General features: G+C 38.8%; 1 protein-coding gene across 1 annotated transcript; it reads right to left on the minus strand.

Moving 5' to 3' along the window:
• Positions 1-14,511: 14,511 nt before the first annotated feature.
• LOC106698598 (putative coiled-coil domain-containing protein 195) lies at positions 14,512-24,854 on the minus strand. Its single transcript, XM_014463210.2, has 3 exons — positions 24,593-24,854; positions 18,618-18,864; positions 14,512-14,635 (listed from the first exon to the last, which is right to left on the minus strand). The coding sequence occupies exons 1-3, from the start codon at positions 24,852-24,854 to the stop codon at positions 14,512-14,514; spliced, it is 633 nt and encodes a 210-aa protein (XP_014318696.1).
• Positions 24,855-25,958: the final 1,104 nt, after the last annotated feature.

Genomic DNA, 25,958 nt, shown 5'->3' on the forward strand with positions numbered 1-25,958 from the left:
GGATAAAGATTAGATATTAAACTGATTGCAGAAATTTAAGAGCAATGATTGTGTAATGTTATCTCTCCACTTTATTTTAAGTGTAAATTTATAGAAACCTGCCAAAAGTCACTGGTGAATTAGTAGATAATATTGGGGCTCTGCCCAGACATTTTTGTATTCCTTTTTACTATTTTTGAATCCTCTTCTCTGTGAGTGTGCTTTCCCCCCAACAGTTACAGCTTTTCAGAGGTCTGCCGTTAGGCTACTGGACACCTTTGCACAGAATTTATTTTCTCTGGGGGCTGTGCCAGTGACTGACAGGTGCGGACGTGTGAAAGCCCCAAGTATTTGTCTTGAATGGGAACCACTCTGAGGTGTCATTGACACTCCAGAGCTCTTCAGCAGGGACAGGCTGACGTCGCCCTCTAGGGACTCTGCCTGGCATTGCACCTAGCTGAGCTTCCTCCCTTCTCTTTCTTACCAGTTTCCCCACTTTGTAAATCAATCCCTTGCACATTTCAACATCAGCTCTGGAAAACCAGATCTGAGACTGTGAAGGGACAAAAATCAGGAAATGTGCTTATTTATAAAGTCACATGGTTTCTCTGAGCCTGTTTATTTTTGACTTGTAATAAATCATCGTGGGACCACAGGAGTGGAGATCTTTTCCAATGGAAATCACAATTCAGTGATGTCCTTGTTAACACCAGGAATTTTACATCTCATTGTTAATCCATTTAGTGGAGACCTTGGACGATTTTAGTATCAAATAACAGAAGTGTTACTTATACTGGCCAAAAAGAGAATATTTTTTGCTCACTTATTTGAAAAGTCAAATAGTAGACTTTCAGACACAGTGAAATCTAGGTGCCAAATGCCATAAATAATGACCAGGCATATGAAGATGAGCAGAGAGTTGAAGGTGCTGGTCTTGAATATTGGAGTGAGGCCACCAGCGACCAGCAGGTGGAAGGGCAAGTCGTGTTATCTCCCCTGGAGCCTCTGGAGGAAAGGCCACCTTGCTGACACCTTGGTTTCAGTCCAGTGAAACTGACTTCAGACTTCTGCCCTCTAGAACTATAAGAGAATACATTTCATTACAAATGTTTCTCTCATTATCTGGTTTTATTTTCTTCATGTTGGCTTTATTCTTGAGCAAGTTTTCCCTTGTGATGACAAAGATGGCATCATGCTATCTTAGCATCTTCTGAAAAAAAAAAAAGGCTTATCCTTTCCAACAGTTCTAATAAAGGTACTAGAGTCAATTCTTTTTGAAACATATTGGGTCATCGGTCCATCCCTGAATCAGTAATTGTGGCCTGGAAATGAAATGCTCCTATTGGCTAATCTGGATCACATGGTCACTTCTGGAGCCTGGGGATCAGTGTGAGCTGGGTTCAGCTCATCTAATCATGTGGCCTAGGAGTTGGAAAAGAAATAGTTCCCCAAAGGAAGACCATGTGCTGACTTAGAGAGGGGGGCTGGACGTTGGCCAGGCCAAAACAATAAATGTCTCCTACAAAATTGTAAAATCTAATGGGCTTCAGAGTCTGTTTTTTAAAAGAGGGAACAATAAAATGAGCTTTAACTTACTTCACAGTATCAAATTCAATCCCTTGAATGAAATTAAAAATTATAAAGGATTTTACAAAGGTGAGGTAGGATTATAAGTTATCTTTCTCAGGTCTATGTCTAAGGGACTATGTAAGGAGACATTACTAAAGTGTAAGTCATACCCTATTTTCTTCATTTTACCAGATATCAACTCCAATATGATTTTAAAGGAGTTTGGAGAATATTTCTTTGAGTTTTGCAAAAGGTCAGACTCTGACCATGTGCTGATGACTCTAGCAGGAAATTTCTATAATTTTTGGAAAACTTGGGGCATTACAAACCAGCAAAAGATGACATTTTAAGAGCTTTCAGACTTTTGCAAAATGTCACTGGAAGGGTAATAGTAGAGCAAGTACCTTTGCTCTCACTTTCTTAAAACTTGAGTTTTAAGTTTTCAGCAGATAATCAGCAAAGTAGGTAATTTGCTGGTAGATAATGGAGTAGACACTGAGAATTGCTCTTGTGCAAGTCTATTTATTTTTCAACAGGGAATATTTCTTTGTAAAGAGTACCACATTATGGGAGGACTTGGGGAATTTAATTATAAAGTTAAACAATAAACTCTTTAAATTGCTTTAATTTCCAAGGGATTCGACAGTTCTATTAGTCGAGGTATATATAAGTAAATAAAACCTTGAAACATCAGAAAACTCTCCTACAAGAGGCAAAAGATTAGAAAGAGAGTACCCTGGGGCCCACGTAATCTAATGAAAAGAAGAATGAAGAAGTTGTCTTATAAAGTAGAAGAAGACAGTTGCCTTGTTTCCCAGACCCTGGGTGCATTAGGATCTGAATAATTGTTATATTTTGTAACACAGAGAAAACATAACAGATCATTTATCTTTCTAGCATACAAAGACATTCTGAAAGGGCAAATGCTCTTGTTTAAATGCTACTTATATGTCACATCGATAGTAAAGTTAGAAGGGAGACACATACTCTCAGCATTGTGGGAGACAATGGAATATAGCCATAGTTAGTGACCATAATCTATTAGGAATTATAAAACAGAGGGTGTTTTTCTTGACTATGTTGTTGTTATCTACTCTTTTTGTTTTTAATACTCACCCGAGGATAATTTTTCATTGATTTTTAGAGAGAGTGGAAGAAAGAAGGAAAGACAGAGAGAAACATCTATGTGAGAGAAACACATCGATTGGTTGCCTCCTGCACTCACCCTGACTAGGACCTGGGCCGGGGAGAAGCCTGCGACAGAGGTATGTGCCCTTGACCTGAATTGAACCTGGGACACTTTAATCCACAGGCTGACTCTATCCACTGAGCCAACTGGCTAGGGCACTATGTTGTTATCTACTCTTTTAGACATAGAATAATTAATGATGACATTCATTCATTCATTCATTCATTCATTCAGTAGAGATGAATGCACCTTTTCTCTGAGTAAGAAGAATGAGGATGGGCCAATGCATTGCACCACTTCTCATTCATGTGGACTTTTTCACAATGTTGCAGGCATCCCTGACTGTGAGGTGCCATTCCATTATTATTGTTGTCCTGGTTATAGATTGTCAGGATCCTTCCTTACCCAGATTAATGGAAACATTCAGAATGGCTATATCAGCTAATTAGTGCTATTCGATAAAATACCCCAAAACTTGGTGGATTAAAACAATGATTTATTATTTCTTATGTTTCTAAGGATTGAGGGAGCAGGAGGACTCATTCAGAAAGTGGCATTCAGCAAGCAGCGTTCAGCTGGAGGTCACCGGACTCACAGTGCAAGATGGCCTTACATACACATCTGGCGGTTGCTGGCTGTTGGCTGGGGTGCCTCCGTTCGCGTCCAGTCCCATAACCCCTATGAGGCCAGATTAGCTTTCTATCAGGGCAATTTCTGGACAATTTTCCAAAAAGGGAAAATGCAGAAGCTCCAAGGTCTTTTTAGGCCTATGGGCTGGGACTTGCATAACGTCACTTTTGGCATATTTCATTGGTTAAAGCAAGTCACGAGGCCAGCTCAAGTTCTGGATGTTGAAAAATCTACTAGAGTTTTGGATAAGATAATCAACAAAGTCCCACCCAAAGGCACAATGTGAGATGGGAGGAATTTTAGGCCTTTGAGCAATCTACCACAATGGTGATCTGACAGATTGCCATTATTCTTCAGTTAATTTGGGTGTTTTAAAACTAAAGACCATGCCAGAACTGTGTTAAAAGGTTTGCTTGGAACAACATCAGAGTCCAAATCTCAGTAGAATCTGCTTTTAACAATAACTAGCTAAGGTCCTTCATAGAGCAAGTACAAGAGAATTCACAGGTTATTGTATTGGAAGGATATGTTGCATAGTGCCTTACATCACCTGTGAACAAAGGTGAAAGATAAAAAGGGTACTCTATTTTGCAGACTCTTTTCAGACCCGTTGGATCAGAACAGCCTTACTCAAAGTGTGATTTAGGTATTAGAAGTAGCAGCAGCACTCGAGTGATGGTTAGAAATGCAAACTTGCAGGCTTCACCCAAAACCTACCGAGTTAGGATCTCTGGGGTGGGGCCCGGGAAGCTGTATTTTTTAAAAAAGTTTCCAGGAGATTCTTAATGAACACTAAAATTTGAGAAGTAGTGACTTAGATCAGACCTCTTTTGGATATAATCACTAGATTAGAGATACTTTTCTCAAATCTCTTTTCTTCATATATCTCGGGCCAATCCAATGATCTACATAAGATTGGATTCATTTAACAAAATCATCTAGTTTGTTTCTCAAGAGGTGTGAAGCCTAGTGACTCATTGATAATTATTATTAATATTTATCCTACTACATATTTAGGAAATCAATGATGAGAGATATTATATTGTTTGTTTTGATTTGGGATTAGATGCATCACACAGGATTATTCCAAGAGAGCACCTTATAAACAACCGAGGGCGTTGAGCTTTGAGAACATATGTAGAGCTCATCTTGCTCAAAGGCAAAACAAATACATTCTGGCAAAGCCCAACCAAAGAGCATTACGCTTCTGAAAGGAACTTTACGGCAGACAGCTGTTTGCATTCATTTTCTAAAGGAAGGGATTTAGGCTCACTCACAAAAATAAACATGGCATTATTATCCAGAGTCTGTGTTTTTTCTTCTAAGTAATGAAGAGTTCACTTATTGAAGTAAAAGAGACTCATCACAGACAATAATGTTGTAGAAAAAGCTTTTGTTAAAAGAGATCGTCATTAATAACATTAATGATAATAGCTAATTTTATTAGTAAATTCTTGAAGGGATTTTTGTTAATCAAGGGATGTATTTTCCCATTTTAAATGAGGCAGTTTTCTCAGACTTATACAGTAGTCCGGAAATCATTGCAGGTTCCTGCGATGTTCACTATGTTTCAGCCCCAAGCCTTCCATGACCTCATTGACCGTTCAACCATGTCCAGGCAACCACTCCTCACACTTGGAATCATTGAGAATCCCCATAGACAGCGAAGAGTTAACTTTCATTCAGCAGGCTCATAGAGTTTGAAGACAATTTTTGATTGTGACAAAGCAGAGGGTAGACTCTGTGGTAATCTTGCCTCCAGATTTTCACAGATCCTCGCATCAGGAGGTGAGTCGATTTCTCCTCCCCCTGATTCTGAGTTGGTCTCTCTTTGACCAATTGAATGGGATAGAAGTGATTGTGAGTTCTGATGCCTAATTTTTTTCTTCTTTTTTGAAAAATAATAGTTTAGTTTTCAATTACAGTTGACATACAATATTATATTAGTTTCAGGTATACAACCCAGTGGTTAGACATTTATATAACTTATGAAGTGATCACTCTGATAAACCTAGTACTCATCTGACACTATACTGTTTATTCTCCCTTCATGACTAAGGGACACTGGTAGTGGGAAAATGGTTCCCGTGGGTTTGGGGTAGGATAAGTGTCAGCACCAGAAATATAAATTATTCCCACTCCCTCGATGACCTTTTCCATTTTGTAAAGGGCTGGTGCCAGCCCTAGCTGGTTTGGCTCAGTGGGTAGAGCATTGACCTGCAGACCAAAGGGTCCCGAGTTCAATTCTAGTCAAGGGCCATACTCAGGTGCAGGCTCTTCCCCAGCCCAGGCCCTGGTTGGGGCTCATGCAGAAGGCAACCAATTGATGTGTTTCTCTCACATTGAGATTTCTCTCTGACTGTCCCTCTCTCTTCCACTTTCTCTAAAAATCAAGGAAAAAATATCCTCGAGTGAGGATTAAAAAAAAAAAAGCTGACTCCATCTCATCCTTCAACCTCAGTCCCTAAAAGCTGTACCTAATTATCTTCTATTTAACATTCGATGTATTTTCCTCTTTAGACTTATTACAATAAGGAGTTATTTTATGTATTTTTTGATCACTTGGTTGGTAAATCTCTTTGCTTCCTCAGCTCTAATATAAACACCAGAACAGTCTGTCTAATTCACTGCAGTAATCCCAGCACTGACACCATACTTCACCCAGAGTGGGTGCTAAATTAAGATGTCGTAGGTAAATAAACAGACTTTCTGCAAGGCCAGGCCGGCAACCACATGTCCCTGAAAAGCAGGCTCTTGTAGAGGCAAATAGCTGTTGATATAAACCTGTAGTACTTTTGATATAAACCTTTGGGCTTTTGAAAGCCATGCTTCTATGAGCAGAGCTGGGTATTATTCTTGGTACCTTTAATGATATGTACATGGCCCCTCAGCTTAGAAAATGAGAGAAGTTGCAGGGATGAACCATTGTTTCATTCCACTTTCCTTCAAGGCTGTCTAGTACAAATGTGTTGGCTCCCTGGTGTGCTTAACTAACATCAGGATGTTTTCCTGAGTGGGCTCCACTGGGGAAATTAGTGTGCTTTTTTAGTGGGATTTCGTTTCCATTTCTTGGGCCATTCTAGTGAATCTGAGATGTCTTGGGCACTGGCTAACTGGGGTATGGAAATTCTGGGGACCTATGCAACATTTTGGGATCCTTTGAGCAGCAGTCAGTCTCTAATGGGACCCGCAATGGCATTTCAAGATATCATCAAGCCCAGAGAAAACTTCCCCCTCTTTGCCCAGCCCAGGGCATGGCGTGTGGAGGCAGACTTATTTTAAGGCATATGCACACATGTCCATAATTTCCGAGGCTTGGAAAACCACAGAATAGTACAATGAATGGTACAAATAGTGGTTTATCCCATGGAAGCTAGACTGTCTGGGTTTAAACGCTGTCTTTATCACTGAGTGGCAATATGACTTTGTGGAAGTGACTTGTAAGATCTGAGTGATTGCTTACTGATATTGGTGCCTGGGTTTACCTTAAGGAGCTAAATTCCATGCCCACAGAAGTCCCTTCCTTCTTGAACTTCTGAGACCAAAAGGCATTTATCATCTGGTAAATGTTATATATGAATATTCTCCTTATCAAGAAGACTCCAGTGTTCAGGTGTAGTATTGTTTATAATTAGTGAAGAAGCAATATTGCTTCTAGTGAAATATATTTGGCACAATATCCAGGCTTAGGGGCATGCTAGAATCAAGATGGCCCAGATCTCTGGCAGGGCAGCAGGTGCACAGGTAAGCAGGATTAGGCTGGCGTAGGGCCAGAGCTACAGCTTTTCATTTCATGTGATTTCCTTAGCTTAATCCACTGAGTTCTTTTTTCCTAAAGCAAATGTAAAACATATTGACCAAATAGTGCAAATGTAACTGAGACCATCTGGTGGAGTATTTATTTTCCTATTAGGCAAATACTGTTAATTTAAGTAGTGTCTGTTGTGAACATATTTTGATGTTAATAGCTAAAATACCTTTAACAGGGTTGATACCACTCTCTTACATTTACTTCCTTATTTTACTGTCATATAATGTTTAACACAAATGTAATATTTAAAACAAATCATTTTGTTTTATAGCCTTTTCAATCACTGACAAATTTAAGTAGGAGGCTCAAAATAAAAACATTCAAGATTGGGCTAATGATCTTAGCTTATTTACCTAGTTAAAAGTCAAAGTTAGCTGCAAATGAAATGATTCATATCGTCAAATAACAGCTAATAGTCTCTTCGGTGGGGTATTACAAGCGACGAGATAAACAGACAAATTTGTTGATAAGCTGTGTGACATTTTCACATACTGTATTATACTTTATGTAGATTTTGCATATGTTCTTCAAAACAAACATAGGCTTGTGTATTTTATTTACTCCAAAATTTGCCCAGCCGACGTGGCTCAGTGGTTGAGCATTGGCCTATGATCTAGGAGGTCATGGTTCGATTCCCGGTCAGGGCACGTGCCCAGGTTGCAAGCTCGATCCCCAGTGGGGGCATGCAGGAGGCAACCAATTAATGATTCTCTCTCATCATTGATGTTTCTATCTCTCCCTCTTCCTTCCTCTCTGAAAACAATAAAAAATATATTTTTAAAGAAGTCCTAGATTCTTTATAAAATTTCTCTTTGGTATCCTCAGTGTGGTTTTTGCTTTTGCCCTCAGACTAATCTCAAGATTAGTGACAAAATTGCTGCTTTGGTTCCAAGCATCGCATCTCACACCTCATTATGAAGTCAGGAAGGGAGACTGATTTTTGTGTTTATTTTTTAGGAATAAAGAACACTTTCTTATAACAGCAGGACACTTTTTGACCTGTATGTTCACCACACTTTGTACTGACCTCAGGTCAGGATAGCTAAAGGAAACAATGTCAAGTGTTGTGTGGGTATTGTGATATGATATGGACTAGGTAAGTGACCTTTGAACCTCTGAATATTCTTGTCATGTTTGATAAGGATGAGAGTTGACATTCAGCCCCAGATGAAGTGTTTGTCAAGAGATGTGCATATGGAAAATTTAGAGACATAATCATGTGGCCTAATAAATTAATAAAGTTAATAAAGCATCTTGCATAGAGTGTCATAGGATTGCAAACAAAATTTAACTCAGCCCAAGTGCTTATCAGTGAGTAGCTTTGGAAATGGCCATTAACTTAAAGGCTTGTAATCTTCTTTGGAAAGCTCTGACTGCAGACTGCCTTCTAAAATGGTCAAAATGTATGTATTTGACTGTAACAAATACTTTCTCAAAGTGATTTTCGCTCCATAAATAGATTTCACCGGCCTATTCCTTAGCTTATTCTGTTAATTTCACCCATTGTGTTCTGAGGTCCTGCTGGGCAGGAGAATGATGTTATGTTTCACTGGCATAAGGTAGTCTGTGTAGAGGTTTGTCTGGGAAATCTTTACAAGAATGGCTGCAACTTCACCAAGGTTTCTGGGCAGCTCGGCAGCTCTGTAATGGACAGTCCCGGCGGGGAGGAGGTCCTTTGTGGCCCTCTGAAGGAAACTGGTGAGAAACGGCTCCGAGGTCATGGAAACCTTTTGAAGTTGCTCCAGTCTTCAAACAAACAAGAAATGAACTCTTCCAGTGTATAATCAAAAAGTAGATTTCAAACATAGTTTTTCAATGGGAAATATCTTTGGGGCCATATTCAGTCTTATTTACTATATAAAGTCTCTGTTGCCACCAAACAGCGTCAGGAGGGCTGAGTTTACCGAGGGTGGGACTGTGGTATCGTGGAAATCGTATGGTACCATGACTCAGGAAACATGGTTTCCAGGTGCGCAATGCCACTAACTTCCTGTGCAGGGTTGGGAGTGGGAATGAGTCTCTGCTTAACTTTTCTTTGAAGGCATGTCTTGTACATTCTCCTGCTCCTCCTCCTCCTATTGTGATTGTTTCTTGAGTGCTTCCTGGGTGCTAGATACTATAGTAGAGGCTTTACTAGCTCATGAAATCACTACATGCCAAAGAATATCAATATATATCAATTTTACCAATGAGGGAACTGAGGCTTAAATAGGCCCAGTGACCTTGCCTAAGATCACATGGGCCTGCAGGAGTTAGGGCTCAAGATTCATGACAAGCAACGTTGGTTTTAGCAACCCCTCACTTTTACAACAGTGGTTCTCAACCTTGCTTATACATGGAATCTGTGGGGTTGCTTTACTTTAAAGAATACGAATGTGGAGGTCCATCCCCAGGGATGGTGACATAACTTGTCTAGGGTGCAGCCTGGCCAATGGGAATTTTACAGCTCCCCAGTTTATTTTATTTTGCAGCCAGGATTGAGAATCGCTCTTTTATATGAAGTTTCAGGGACTGGGGAGGGAAGGCTGGGAAGACTGAGGCACTCTCCAATTTTGGATCTCCAGTGTTCAGAGGGCTTTCCTTGGAATGGTCTCTGAAGAGATCCTTTAAATGTTAGATTCTTGAGGCTGGAACTGAATTTAATGCAACTCTAAGGAGGACTGGGAGAGGCCAATGGGGGAATAAAGAGGACATATATAATACTTTTAACAATAAAGATTAAAAAAAAGGACTATCCTGGGGCATAAAAAAGTTGCTGATATAGTAAATATTCAATTTATACATTAAAAAAAGAAAGAAATGTTAAGCACTTGAAGAGGGAAAGAAGTAAATATCTGGGAGGAACAGTTGAATGAGTTGGTTTAGGATGTATGTTGGGAGTTTCTGTTTTAAAAGAGGAGGGAGTATCTGTGTTTAATAATGATATGGCAGATTTCCACACAATCAGTCCAGGCAGGGGCTATGACCAAAGACAACAGCAGAGATGAAAATGGCCACAGTTTGTGTGGACAATAAAAAATCATCCACATAGTAGATGAGATAAATATGAAGAGAGGAATTGGCTCACTTCTTGGAAACCCATTTAACTGTTACATGTGACCATGGTCATTTAGCAATTACTTCTGCTAGTGCAATAAATGATATAGCAACTGGTCCTAAGAGTTATTTGCTTCTAAGCTATCCATTCACTCTTCTCCTCTATACTGAATGCTTTTCTTGTATTAAAGAATGGGATTTATTGCACAAAATAGTATTTCAAAAATCAAGAATCTTTTGGGTGTTTTAGAGAGTGAAGTTTCTCTTAGTTAGAAAGTTTTGCTTGCACCCTGTCTTTCCATCAGAAATGAGATCCTTATCTCAAGTAACCCTGTATGAATTAAAAATCCTCAAGGTTATGGGGGAAAGGAAGGAGAAAGGGTGTGGCTTGGAATAATGCTGGGTGGAGTTAGGAACAATTTTCATGAATGACTAAAATTATGACTGATAATTGTGTCCCTGAAAGGAAAGGTGTGCTGTATTTCTTAGAATGCTCTTAACAAAAATGAATATCTATCTATACCTATATCTGTATCTACGCATCATAAAATGGTATTGGGCAGAGGACAGAATGAAATTTTTATCATTGCTAAGAATAGATTTTGAATTGGTCCTCAGATTCAGATATCTCAAGTGTAAGAATTTTGAGGTGACTGAAGAAGGAGAATTTTTTTTGGAAAAAAAAAGGAAAAAATGAGAGATATTTCTTGAATGTAAACCTGAGAGCCACAGAGAATTATCTTTTAATAAAAACAGGACAGGAACAAGTTTAATCTCTTTCTGAGTTCAGAGTGAATTGTGTTTCAAGTTCAACTCTTCAGGGAACTTTTAATAATGTCAAACTATAAGTATGTATAAATTGGATAAATTCAGTCTTTCTTTTATCATCTTTTAGAAAAGTAATTGTGAGCAGATTATTGTAGTCATGAAATATTTTGACTGTTTTGTAGCACTAATGAGAAAGACAGAAATAAAAAAGAATTAAAGGTATATCAGGGCTTTTATTCATTCTTTTAAAAAAGATATATTTTTATTGATTTTTACAGAAAGGAAGGGAGAGGGATAAAGAATTAGAAACATTGATCAGCTGCTTTCTGCATGTCCCCTACTGGGGATTGAGCCTGCAACCAAGGTACATGCCCTTGATCGGAATTGAATCTTGGGTCCTTCAGTACTTGGACTGATGCTCTATCCACTGAGCCAAACCAGTTAGGGCTTACTCATCTATACTAATAAAAGGGTAATATGCTAATTAGACTGGACATCTTTTGGACATCCTTCCAGACAAAGCCATGGTGGCAGGGGCCAAGGCAAAGGCGGTTAGGGACGATCAGGTTGGCAGGGGAGATCAGTTAGGGGGCGATCAGGCTGGCAGGGGAGGGCAGTTAGGGGTGATCAGGCCAGCAGGGGTGAGCAGTTAGGAGGTGATCAGGCTGGCAGGGGAGCAGTTAGGGGGTGATCCAATTGGCAGGGGAGCAGTTAGAGGGCGATCAGGCTGGCAGGAAGAGGCGGTTAGGGGCAATCAGGCAGGAGGCAGGTGAGCAGTTAGGAGCCAGCGGTCCTGGATTGCGAGAGGAATGTCCAACTCTCAGTTGGACATCCCCCAAGGGGTTCCAGATTGGAGTGGGTGGAGGCTGGGCTGAGGGACTTCTCCCCCTGCTGTGCACGAATTTCGTGCACCAGGCCTCTAGTTCTTTTATAAGAAAGAGTATTCTCTAATTACATGATTTTTCTAAAACAACTTGAATGAATGGATATTTCCCTCCATTGATATTTAAAAATTAAGACTTACTGCAGATGGCAGAACTCAGTTTCTTAAGGAAGGAATATAACTGAACACTGTTTGTTGATTGTAATAACCACATACTTCTCTCTCAGATTGTATTATCATATTCTTTCAAGTTCTATGTATGGTGTTTTCCATAGTCATCAGGTACTACTGTATTTTGCTTTTTATTTTTGTGGCAAAAACTATCAAGCTCAATGATAATGCCTGCAGGATTCACATAGGTTTCTAATATCTGTTTTCTAGAGGATAAACTAGGATTTGGACCGAGCAATTAAATGAGCACCATACTATTTCACATTGTCCCTGTACACAGCTATCTTTCAGGTTGAGTTTGTTCTAGATTCACAGCTTAGGGAGTAGAAGGAACTCAAGGCAATGTCTTGTGTTTGTTTAGTGCTTTATGAAACATATTCACATGCATGCTCTCATTTGATCCTTAGATACCTTGGACATGGAGAACATAGAGATCATCTTCACTTAATTGAGAATGCCTCAAATTACAAACATTTTAAATTTAATAACTAGCTTAGTGTGGCAAATGCAGGGGACAGCATGGAACTCTTATAGGATTGTTAGACTCATGGAACTGTATGTGGAGAGCAGCTACAGCGTTTGGAGAAGTTCAAGCCTCGGACTAATGAGAGGGCATGGTCCTCTCGTGGCAAAGCCACGTGCCGGTCCCAGATTGGAGGGCAAAGCCCTTCCAGCACAATTATAGCCAAAGGCTATGGTTGTAAGCTTGACCTTATGGTCCGAATCTGTGGTTCCAGGTGGCTGAGGATGTGGGCTGCAGGAGGTGCAGCAAGTGCTGCCAAAACAAAGCTTGATGGAGTTCTCAGGTGCAAGTAAATTAAGTAGATTTGAAACTCACGAGAACATTGTAAACATCTTGACCACGCCCTTGCTTTGCCTCCTGGGATCTGACTATAAAATAAAGACTCCGCTTACAGGCTGGGGCACTCTTTCTCCATCCGAGAACACTGTTCCACCTGACCCCAACTATATTCTCTTGTCTGTCTTCTTTAATCCTTCACTGCCCCTCCTCAGGTTCACCCGTGGCAGTGCTGAACAAAGCTCAACTATTAATTCAATTTAGTTCACAGAACATGTATGAAATACCAATCACTTACTAATCATTGAGCTTGGTTATTATAACTTTGCCAGTTATGACATTTTAATTTGGGAAGTTGTCATTTATTGCTTTTATTCTGGTTGGGAAATTTTCCTTAAACTGATGTTAGCAAAAAATTCTCCATTTTGTAAATATACAGAGAATACAATTGTGCACAAACTAAAAATGCCAGTAATATTATAGTTTAATTATCTACTTGGTGTGTGTCTTTATTCCTAGAAAAACGTTTTTTACATCTCATTTGTATCTTTCCCCTATGGTTGTAATTGTACACCTGTTACAATGTTGAGAACATTGTTAACTGTAAATGACTATCATAAATAAATGAAGCATTTGACCTAACATAGCTTTTACCTCAGGGTATTTGTTGATTCACCTATCTTCCTTTTAAGAGTCTGTCTGTGACCATTAAAATCCTTTCTTAGAAATGGATTGGACCATTCCTACTCTTTTCTTGTTTCAACTGGTTCCACTTCAACTTGGCACCAGATTTGGGGGAACCCTAGACTGTTTCTTAGTATTTATAATAGTGGATCTCAAGCATAGCTGTATAGCAAAAGTTACCTGGGAAGGCTTGTTTAAAATGTGAATTTCTGGTCTTATTTCTGACTGCCTCCCAACTTCTCCAACCAATTCAGTTAGTTTGGATCAGGGCTCAGGAATCTGCACTTTAACATTCTAGAAATCTTTATGTGTCTGTTTTAAAGGTGTATTGGTATTAGAATGGGATTAGAACAGGAAGCAGAGATGTTCTCTTGACTAGAAGGAGGAGTTCTGAGATTTCCAACCCTTAAGTAATGATCCTGAACCTTTTCTCTCTCCTAACTTGGTTTAGTGTCTTTGTCACTAGCCATGCTGAACCCACAATGTAGGCTATTGAAGTTGGCTATGTTTGTGCTCACATGCCAGTGACACAGGACATTAACAGTGAAATATTGATGCACAATTAACTATAAGGATAATCGCTATTGCCTGTATGCCATTAATAAAAACAGTCCTTTTTTTTTGATTTGTTAGTTCCATCTGGAAAGTGACATTTATAATGTGAACAGCAGCATTTTCAGATAGCATAACACAGACACCGAACATAGCACTCGATTTAATTTATTCACATTTAATTGCTTACATGCTGCACAGAGAGACTACAATAGCTGCTACACACATCAACATCAGCATTCAACAACAACACAAAGTAAGCGCTTCCATTTTTTGGTCAAGTTTATTGACAAGTCCACTGACCTCACACCAAGTATTTTGTGTATCTACTGGGCATCTTGCCAGAGCTCTTTTCAGGAGAGGACACTGAACCTGTGAGGTGTTGGTGTTCCCAACTCTTGGGAACCAACTATTTCTTAAATTTTACCATTTCACACATCTTATTCCGTAATGGTATTTAGCTGATTTGTCGCCTGATTTGGTGAGTATTTCAAAGAACTTGAATTTTTGGAATATGAAGCTATGTCCATGGGTAACAGGAAACTAACTGCCTTAATCTTTTCCCTAAAAAACAAACAAACAAACAAACAAACAAAATAAGGGGAAGATAAATAAAACTTGTTAGTAGCTTTTATACAAAACATTTAGCATTTAGCATTTTTCCAAATCACCAACCAGTGCCTACAGTGTTAAAACTTCATTTTAAATATATCCTACTAGATATTTGCTCATCAACAATTCAAGATTATATGTTGAAACTGGCCCTTTAATTAAGAATAGTGAAGGGTGTTGATAAAACTAAAATTTGAAACTATTGAGAGAGCGTCTTTAAGCCTGAAAATTATTAACTTGATGTTTAAAGTTGAATACCATGCTGTCTTAGGCAAAAGGTCTTTTCCCAGCCAAGCTATTTGGTTGAAAGGAAGCAGAAAATTGAGGCAATTATTTTATAATCCAGATCCATCTACAGTTATAGACTTTGAAGTAACTGAATATCCACCACATCTGGACAATAAAGGGGAGAGAACAGTGACGATAATGACCCTGAATTATGTGAGCAATTATCTTTTCATTTTGCCCGTTTCTCTTTTTCCCTCTAACAGTGCTATGTAGAATTTTGACATAAACCAGAGTAAACTTCTCCCAGGAATAAGTCTAAAGAATATTGTTTAAAATTACTGCCTTTTCCCCAATTTTGTTCTCTCTCTCTCTTTATCTCTTTATTAGATAAAGTTATAAATCCAGTGAATGACATTTAGTGGCCTGCAACTAGGGAAATATATCTGCTTCCTCCCTTGGGAGGGAGGCCAGTGGTTCCATTTATTAGGATCAATAAAATAATAACTGCTGCTTCTTAGTAAGTATTTACTTCACTGTCTCATTTATTCTTCACAAAAGCAATAAGGTAAGTGCTATTGTGATTCCCTTTTTATAGAGGAGTAAACTGGCATAGGACAGACAAGGAACTTTTCCAAGACTGTTATTGGTTAATGATGGAGTTGGGGTTTGCGCTATGTGAGTGCAATCTGCCTTCCTAACCATTTGTGTAATAGCAACAGAACAGAATATGTTTATTTTAATGTGTCTGGTTTCTTCTATCAGTAAAATGAATAACATAGCATTTGTAATATTAATTGTTTCCATGGACCCTTCCCCCTAATCTTTTTGACAGCCTGAGATATTTTTCTTAAACAAAGAAGAAAAATATTGCATTTCTATGGCAAAATTTAGGAAAGATTAAAATTCTACCTCTAGTTTTGGGAGAGCATTTGTTCTTAGAAATATTGACATTGGCATTATCTTATAAAATACTTCCTTGATATAATAGTGAGAAGCTCACAAGCAAATGAGGAATGATGCCTGACTGTTCAAAAAAGCCAGTTCAAACAAATTGGTCTCCATACATTTTTTTGAAAGTTATCATAAAGGAAATAATTTTACCAAAAAAATCAGAGGAGTAAAGTCATGACAAGTTACTTTGCTAGCTAGTCCTTGAGAAAGTAAAAGGCAAAATAAAAAAGGAGTAAAAAAACCACACATGTTTAATTCCTACTCAACAGTTCTCTCTGTATCCACTGGATTTTATGCCAACCCAGCTGTTGATTTTCATTCATTACTGACTTTCTTGTTTTAACACAGTCCTAAAATTGGCTCAATCTTTCAAACTAAAGTAGATTCCAAATTAGAAATGGATTGTGTTCAAGTAGTTTATTTGTTGGCAGCTTGGAAGTTGGAAAATGTTTTGCTTCAGAAAAATAAATACACCATAAACATTGGGTAGGTTCCCAAACTATCATAGAAAATATGTACATGGAAATGGGAAAATTGATATTACTATATTTCTCAGTTAGCATTGTAGGTCTGTGAAAATGTAATGGTTTAAGTGCAAAAAATAAAACATTATAAAACAGGCGCTGTGCAATTTTAGACTATGTGGACATAAGCCTGGAAAGATAGCTATTAAAATCTAAATGATGGTTCTTCATATGTGGGAATATGAAAGATTTTCCTTTTTGTACTGTTTACTTTGAATATTGCATTTATGCTTTATAATTTGTGATAATTATAATTTTTTTCAGTGAAGATTTTGTACTTTTATGTAACTACAACTATATATGTATATATGTGTATATGTATGTATGTATAATATGTTTAGGCCAAGGGTAGATCTCTGCTTTTCTTCTTTCTCTGAAGACACAATAGTTGGGTTAGTATTTCTTATTTCTATATCCCACAGCTGCTCCATCAACCAATCTTATTGGTTCTACCTTCAAAACATATTCAGACACTAACACCCACGGTTACTACTCCTGGCCAAGAAATGATCACCTCGTTGCCTACATTACTTTTTTAGCCTTAAACCTGGTCTTCTTGATTTCTGTATTTTTTTTCTATAGTCATTTCAAAACAGGGCTCCTGATATGATCTTTTTTTTTTTTTAATGAAAAGAGCATTATTATGTACCCCAAATCACTTGGAATAAATCTGAACTCATTGGAAGAAAGTGGAAGCCCACCTTATAATTTCCCTTCATTTCTCTTTCTTACTCCATTGCAGTCTCACCTGCCTCCTTGCCTTTCCTCATGCACGAGCCATGAACCTGTCCAGCTACCTTGCATTCTGAGTTCTCAAAGCCTAGAATGTTCTCCCCGTGCCCAGTGCCTGAAATCCTCAAAACCCTCTCTGCTTTACTCAAATGATGAGGCATTTTCTAGCCATGATGTAAAAACTTCAATAGTGCTTACTCCTCTAACCCTTCTCTTTTCATTGTAATTGGTTTATTTTTCTCTTTAGTACTTATCACCATTCAACATAATATACACTTTATGTATTTTCATGTTTATTGATTATCATGTTACAAAAGAAAAAGCCCACATAGGAAGGGATTTTTGACAGCTACCCATGTGGTGGGTAGAGCCCAGGCCCCCTTTTTTTCCTTTATTTTCCTCCTTCTACTCTTAGGAGACACATGTGCAGAGACTCCTGCTAAAGTGTCAGGGCCAAAGTGGGGGCTGGAAGATAGGAATGCCGATTGTGGGGGAGGGAGGTCATGCTCTAGCAGAGTAGAGCAGATAAATAATCTTGATGGTGGAAATCTTGTTCTGAAAGAGCCCCTGGCTCTACCCACTACAGGGACCACTGGCCAGCTGTCCTCTTTAACTCTCAGCCTGTCTCTCCAATATTTTCTCAATTCCTGCAGTTCTCAGGCTGCTTCTAACTCCTAAATGCCAATTCATGTATTTTGCATTATAGGTTAGTTTTCTCTTTGTCTCTAGGCCATTTTGGGTTAGGCCAAAAAGGGCCCTTTTTATGCCACAAAAAGCCCATTAAGGCATCTTTCTCCAAAAGAATAGTTATCTCTGAGAGAGGAATTCTGCGTTCAGCTCCCAGAGTAATTGTGTCTTCCCCCCAAGACACTTGTTACTATAGGGGTCAGTTCACTTATGTGGCTTCGTTGCTGCATGAAAGTTTCAAGCACAATGTTTTATTTTTGCTGACTCTTATATTGCTAGTTCCTAGCTCAGAGTTTGATCATTAATCATGTTTGATGAGCCTTAGCCATTTTGGCTCAGTGGATAGAGCGTCGGCCTGCAGACTGAAGGGTTCTGGGTTCGATTCCAGTCAAGGGCACGTATCGCAGTTGCAGGTATCTGCCTGGCCTGGGCCCTGGTCGGGGCATGTGCATGAAGCAACCAATTGATGTGTTTCTCTCACATAGGTATTTCTCTCTGTCTTTCCCTCTCTCTTCCACTCTCTCTAAAATCAATGGAAAAATATCCTCAGGTGAGGATTGATACAAAATGCTTGGTGAGTAAGTGAAGACTATTTTCACTTATTAGAGGCCTCTCTAGAGTGCCATTTGACCTCAAATAAATGTGTTCCTTTTGATTTCTGAAATGACAACCTAAGATGGAAATTATTTTGGCCTACTGGCCTACTTGGTATTATCTCCCTCCCTAGATATGATCTTGCTCACCCAGGGGAATGTCTCAGTAGCCATCACAGCAGGCACCTGAAAACTAGCTTAGGGAAGATTGGACCTTACCTGCCACTGGGAACGTACACGGGAAAGGCTCTGTGGCTGGAACTTTTGCTGGTAAAAGAATCTTCTGCAAATGCTTTTTCTTCATTGTCTTGCTTCTTGATTGAAGAACATGTCAGTGGTTTAAGCATTCCCTGAGCTTCTAGAATTCTACTACTTGGATGTCTTTTCCCAGATTTCCAAGGATCATTTGCAGCAAATGAATGGACTGGTGAGGAAATGGAATAGCGTCTAACAATCATGACATTGTCTGTACAGAAGACACAAAATTTAAGCTTAAAAATTCGACCTTTAATGATGCCTGGAAATGGAAAATTATGTTGCTAGTACTTTATTGAAACTAAGCAATATTATTATTTTTTATTTTCTTTTTGCACAAGAGACATCCATTCACTGATTCATTTTGCAAAGAGTTGAGTGCCAACCATGTGCCAGACACTTTTTTAAAGAGATAGGGATGTGGTAGTAAACAACACAGAATTCTTGCCTGCCTAGAGCTTATCCTCTTGGGTGGCAAACAGACAATTCACAAACATAACATTCAGATAGATTCTAGAAAAACAAATAAGGCTTCTGAGAACAAGGGGATAGAAACAGAGGAGGGAGGGTGTCTGCAGGGTCTTTAAATAGTGTAGTCAGGTTAAAACTTTTAGGGAACATAGCATTTGAACTAAGACTTTGATATATAGAGATACAAAACTTTAAGTGGGAAGAACATGGATCTTCTAGAGATTCTAATTCCGGATGGCTTTCTCAGTCCTAATTCTAGAAGACTCTACTCACCCACAGCCCCTCGCCTGAGTGGCCACAAATAATTGAACAGGCTGCTGCTAATTGGCCTATAATTATGTGTCTTGGCTTTAGTTGGGACAATCATTATAAGGAAGCATGTTGGATGAGAGATGAAAGCAAAGAAGACGCGTGGAAAGAAACAAAAATACCTCTTGTGAAAAACTGGAGAGCTATTGAGAGAGACAGAGAGATTTGTGGCCTTAGTTTCTGAGGGCTTCCAATTCCATTTCTGTCCATAAGTATCTTCCAACAAGCTCTTTTCTTGAGGTAAATCAAGTCTTCTAGAACCATTCCTTGTAACTAAAGCAGCTTGGTTAAAAGAATTGCATTTCCGGGAGTCTTGTTTTGTCTGAACCTCAGCTCGAGCACTGTGCTAACTGACTCAGAGCCTGTGATTCAATCTCTACTTAGACATGTAGTTATACCCCTGAGGCCAATGACACTGACCTCATTGGTTGGGTTTCATTTTTGGGAGCACAAGTAATACATTCTTGTTGAATCTTTATGGTTTCTTGTCACCACTTTGCCATTAACTAGCATGGAAGTGTAAGTAAGCCCTGCCTTATGTTTATGCTTTGAGAGTTTCAAAAGCATTATTATTTTTTAATTTATGTTTGATGCCCATGTCTGCAGAACACAGACAGCAAATTATTATGGCCATTGCAAAAAGTCAAGCTGCCATGGCTTTCTACAGTGTGGAAGAGTAGAAGATCAAATTTTAGGCAGGAGTCCAGGGAAAATTTAAGTTCAAATCTATCTGAGATGATTAAATCTAAATACTGCTCATAAATGATCTTGAAATACTTTTCTTTAGCTATGATATAGAGCTTCCATAATTATCTAAGAACAGGCTTCTGACTATTGACAAATACAAATGTTTCTGTTTAAAAGGATTATGAAACAATCTCTTTATACCAAGTGGTAAAAAAACACAACAGAGGAAATTATGCTGATGATAGTCAACTTATGTTTATCCTTACATACACTCCAGCTTGACTGATTAGCAAATAGGCTCTTTGTTCATCTCCCTGGGTCACAATAGTCTGTATCTTTTAGTTTCTTGTCAATAAGATGGAAAATATATTCAACACACAATGGCAGTCATTAGCACAATTTTAAAGATCAATGCCAAGTGCAGTTTTTTTTTGCAGTAATGGATATGAGTAGATTGAAGAGAATCAGAGGTCCAGCAATGATGAGGGTTCTCTGTAAAGAGAGTTTCTTTTATCTTTTTTGTAGCAAATTATCTCTTTCCTAATAGTCCCAAAGTGAGGTTGCCCAGGAAGGAGGGGTGAGAGAAACATCCCTGAAAGTGCTGGTTGAATTTCATACCTACCAAAGGGTTATACACATTACAGGTGTTTCCATGATTATTTAACAAAGATTCATTCTGAGCCTGTGCTCTGTATTCATCTATATATATAAAAGCCTACGTGACCATTTGGCCATTCAACTGTTTGACTCTTTGTTCGACTGGTCATATGACGTGCACTGACCACCAGGGGGCAGACGCTCAATGCAGGAGCTGCCCCCTGGCAATCAGTGCACTCCCATAGCAGGAGCACTGCTCAGCTGACCAATGGGTACCAGGCGAGTGCAGCTGTGGCAGCGTGAGCCACTCCCACAGACACTCCCCCTGCTTGCCCCTCCCCTATCCAGACCTGGACTGGGATCAGGACCCACAGCAGAGCGGCAGCAAGCCTACTGAGCGGTGGCAGCAGGTGCAGTAGGGCCAGGATGAGCCGGAGTGGTGCGGTGCCTGTCTGGGGTCAGGCTCCTTCCCAGCCACCTGTCGCTTCGTTCACTACTACATCCCTCAGGGGATATTGGACTGCCGGTTTTGGCCAGATCCCCACAGGCCATGCTGAGGGACCCCACCGGTGCACGAATCCATGCACTGGGCCTCTAGTATATATGTATTTCACCAAGCAGCTGTGCCCCAGGGCTGTAGCATAGCTCTGTGTCCTCAGTTGAGTGATGGGAAATAGACTTTCCCTGCTCATCAAATCTCATTTTGTCTCACTACACACATCATAGAACAAACAGAAGACCTTTTCAGTTTCAAGTGATTTGCTTCCAGGTCCTCTTTAATTGTTTCCTTTCTTAAATGAGACTCACACTTGTGATTTCACCTTTTTCCTTCTCAAAGAATAGATTTATGTTATTCTCTTTTCAAAAGAGAATTGGCCATGTTGTTTGATCTCTCTGGGTCTTATATCGACAACTGTAAAATAAGGGGATGATCTCTAAAGACCCTTTCCAGTATCAAATTTCTATGATTCAGTTATAAGTATGAATTTTGACTAATGTTGGAAATATCTTATTAAAAAACTGCTAATAAAATTTATATTCAAGTAAAATAATATTTTTCTGACATATCTAATGATATTAAGACAACTACTTCAAGTAACTCATGATGAGTCTATGTTATTTCATTTAATCCTCTAGCCTGTGGGATAGATTCTACCACTATCCCTATTTTACAGATGAGGAAAGTGATCATAAAAACATGTTACATCCATAGAGTCACATAATTTTATAGTTGGGATAGGCCTTGGAGAGTGTCTGTTCCGATCCACTCATTTTTACATGAGGATACTAAAATCAGGAATTCTATGTGGTTAGGCCAATGTTCTTTCTACTGTGTCACTTACTTTTGTAATAGCACATCACATATAACACAGGTATATATCACTTAAAGTAATATTCAACTGGGCTTCCAAGCACAAATTTAAATCATATTTCTTTCTTTGTTTTATTTGCGCAACAGGTAAGAGTTACCAAAATTTATCAAACCTTTTTCACCGTTCTTTTCAAACTTAATGCTAATATTCTTATTGAAAGTTGCCATCCATATGCTGACATATCATATCAATTGTCTTATTAATATTCTAACCTCAGCTTGTTGGCATGGCATACTCTAGTCTTTGAAAAGTATAATACTTGTTTTAGAATAGCACAAGATACATAAACACCACTTACTTTCTTATTAGGATAAGCATCATAGAAAATAGGTTTGAAGGCGTGTTGTTCACCTTGGAGTAGGGCCAGTGGTTTCCAACTGGAGGAAATTTTGGGATGTCTGAAGGCATTTTTGATGCTCAGGACTGGAGGGGGGAGGCAGGTGCTACTGGCATCCAGTGCTTGGAAGCCAGGAACGTTGCTGAACATCCTACAATATCCTACACACAGAACTACTCAGCCCAAAATGTCAAGAATGCAGAGGTTATGAAGCCCTGGAGTAAGTACATATTACAAATGTCCTTTTTTTTTTTCACCAGGAGAAGTTCAAACCTCCTTATAGGTTATGATTTTTAATTTTATCAAATAACTAGCAGACAGAACTACTCAGATCCAGAGATGTACTTGACAAAAAGGGAAAAGACCCTGATTGAAATCTGTTTCCAGCTTTGAAACACAGGGTCTCATCCTAGAGAGAGACTTCTCTAACAGAGAAAAGCAGCTGGTAAGTATGGCATGTCTCATTGCCAAGTTGTTCTAAATGGCATTGCCCAAAGCCTTTGGCAGATGGCATTAAGACAGCATTGAATATTTAATTATGCATATCAATTTTATTTGAATATTCTGTGTGCAGGCAAGCACTGACAATTTAAATGTAGGATGCATTTTCTTGCTCTGCTGATTTCTGACTTCATGTATAGTCTTCACAGTCAAAATTATTCCCAGTAAAAGATGAGAGATTTTATTTTTAGAATATTTCAGATATTGACCCTGCATCTTGAAGTCTTCAACTTGTATAGTAGGTTGAATTATGTAAAACATGGATAAACAACAATATCTGCCAATTATTGTGTGTTTGCCAGGTGCTATACTAAGCATGTGGTCTATTATTGCAGTTAATCCTCACAACCACGTGACATAGGTACTATAACATTTTCTTATTTTATTTTTAAGTTATAGTTGACATTCAATATTATTTTGTATGAGTTCCAGGCGTACAGCATGGTGATTAGACAATTATATAATTTATGAAGTGATCCCCCTGATAATTCAAGTGCCTACCTGTCACCATAAATAGTTATTAAGATATTATTGACTATATTCCCTGTACTGTACCTTACATCCCTGTGACTACTGTATTTTGTAATTAGCAATTTACACTTCTTAATCCCTTCACCTTTTTCACCCAGCCTCCCAACCCAACTTGCCTTCTGGCAACCATTAGTCTGTTCTCTGTATTTATAAGTCTATTTCTATTTTGGTTATTCATTTATTTTGTTCTTTAGATTCCACATATAAGTAAAATCATAGGATATTTGTCTTTCTCTGTCTGACTTATTTCACTGAGAATAATACCCTCTAGGTCCATCCATGTTTTTGCAAATGGTAAGACTTCATTTTTTATGGCCAAGTAATATTTCATTGTACACATGTACCACAACTTTTTTATCCACTCATCTATTGATGTGCACTTGGGTTGCTTCAATATCTTGGCTACTGTAAATATCACTGCAATGAACATAGGGTGTATACATATCTTTTAGAATTAGAGTTTTGTTTTTTTCTGATATGTACTCAGAAGTAGAATTGCTGGGATATAAGGTAGTTTTTTAAAAATGTTTTGAGGAAACTCCATATTGTCTTCCATAGTGACTGTACCAATTTTCTTCTCTATCAGCAGTGCACAAGGGTTTCCTTTCCTCCACATTCATGCCAACACTTGTTGTTTGTTGATTTATTAGTACTATAACATTTTCAAATGAAGAAAATGAAGATTAAAGATGAGTCAAGTGGCCAGTGAGTGACCAATCATTGGTAACCATATTTGTCTGATTGATATTCATACATTTAACGGTTGTGCAATAGCATTCAAACTTAGTAAGTGAGCATGCTTCTTGACATATACCCACTCAGTGTTCTATTATGTAGCATTTAAATGCTTGAAAAAACACATTGTTTTTAACATGACTGAACCTCACCAACCTGTCATTCTTATTTTTCCAGGAATATATGAAAATAGTTTTAATGTTGCCAAAATATGTTGCTTAAAGATGCTAAAGAAACGTTTGCCTCGGGATTCAAAGTTCATCTATCAGTAGAAAAAGGATGAAACTTGCCACTGTAAACACCAAATTGTGCAGTTATTTGAGAGGCACAATAAACCTACTGTTTACGAGATATTTGCAAAGATGGGCACAGCCCAGAAGAGCTATGACTTTCTTTACCTTGGTGTTGCTGCGCATCCGGTTCTGAATCAGTGGAAATAACATTGTGAAGTGTTGCTGGAGATTGTCCAGGCACTTTTACTAGGTTAACAATGTCTGTGACTTCCTCTTCCCTTTCATCCTCTGAATGTCCCCCTGATCCCGGGGTTCTCTGACTGCTTGAGGTCAGTTTCATCCGGAGGGCTTGATTCTCTTTCTCCAGCTTGTTGATCTCTGCCCGCATTTCCTGGATGACTCTCATGAGCTGGACGTTAGCTTCCATGGCCTCTTCTCTGGTTGCTCTGGTTTGCTTCTCTGGGGAGACAGGTCAACTTTTGCTCACCAGCCAAATGCACAATCTACTCAGTGGGACAGGCTGATCCCACCCATAAACCTTCCTGAACAATAGATGTCATTCTTCTCTGGGCCATCTTTCAGCACCTGGGGCATCAGGCTGCCAAGGAAGGTAAAGGATTTCCATGACTTATTCATTCTGGGTTTTATTTTTCAGAAAAGAGCTTTGCTTTGTATTTTACATTTCATATCAATCCACAGTTCTAGAATATTGCTTTGTGTCTGAAGAGAAGAGAATGCTCCAAAATGTCCAGTGAGGAACAGGGTTTCTTGTTTCTGTCATGAACTCGCCATCCTGCCAGCCACTCAGTTTTTTCTCTGCTGCTCTTTCTGAGGTCAGATGTTTCATCGAATCACCAACTGTCACCAGTACATTAAGACTGGAACATAAGAATTATGCCTTATCTTCTCTATAAAATGTTATAATTCTGTACTTTTTGGGTAAGTTATTCATATGACACCAGTTGATTAAGGGTAACAGTAATCATAGGGGTCATATAAATTGCAGTGAGATTATTTAAATAAAATGCTTATAATTATACTTAAATCTCTCAAGATAAGGACAAGTACGGTATAATCACTTTTCAGTAAGTTTCTATCTTATAAGCATTTTTGCTGTCTTTTGGTTTTAAGAGTGTTTGGCTGGACAAAGGCTGCCCAAGGATATTTTGGGAATGTAAGAAAATACAGCTTTAATATTAATCTTGAATGATAAAGACATAAACTAGTTAACAGCTTTCATTACCTATTTCCTAAAGAGAATTCTTTGTTGGGAATGAGAAGTATGAATCTTATATTGTATACTATAGGCCCAGTGCATGGATTTGTGCACCAGTAGGTTCCCTTGGCCTGGCCTGTGGGGATCAGGCAGAAACTAGCTCTCTGACATCCCCTGAGGGGTCCCGTATTATGAGAGGGCAGTTCTTGGGTGATGCACCCTGGAATTGGGCTCCCTCCTCTCTGGTTCTGGGTGCGTCACCTGAGAACCACAGCTGCCAAGTCACTGCAGCTCAGCAGCTCCTGCGTTGAACAT

The sequence above is a fragment of the Myotis lucifugus genome, unplaced genomic scaffold (genome assembly GCF_000147115.1).
Source record: "Myotis lucifugus unplaced genomic scaffold, Myoluc2.0 scaffold_3, whole genome shotgun sequence".
Taxonomy (NCBI): Eukaryota; Metazoa; Chordata; class Mammalia; order Chiroptera; family Vespertilionidae; genus Myotis; species Myotis lucifugus.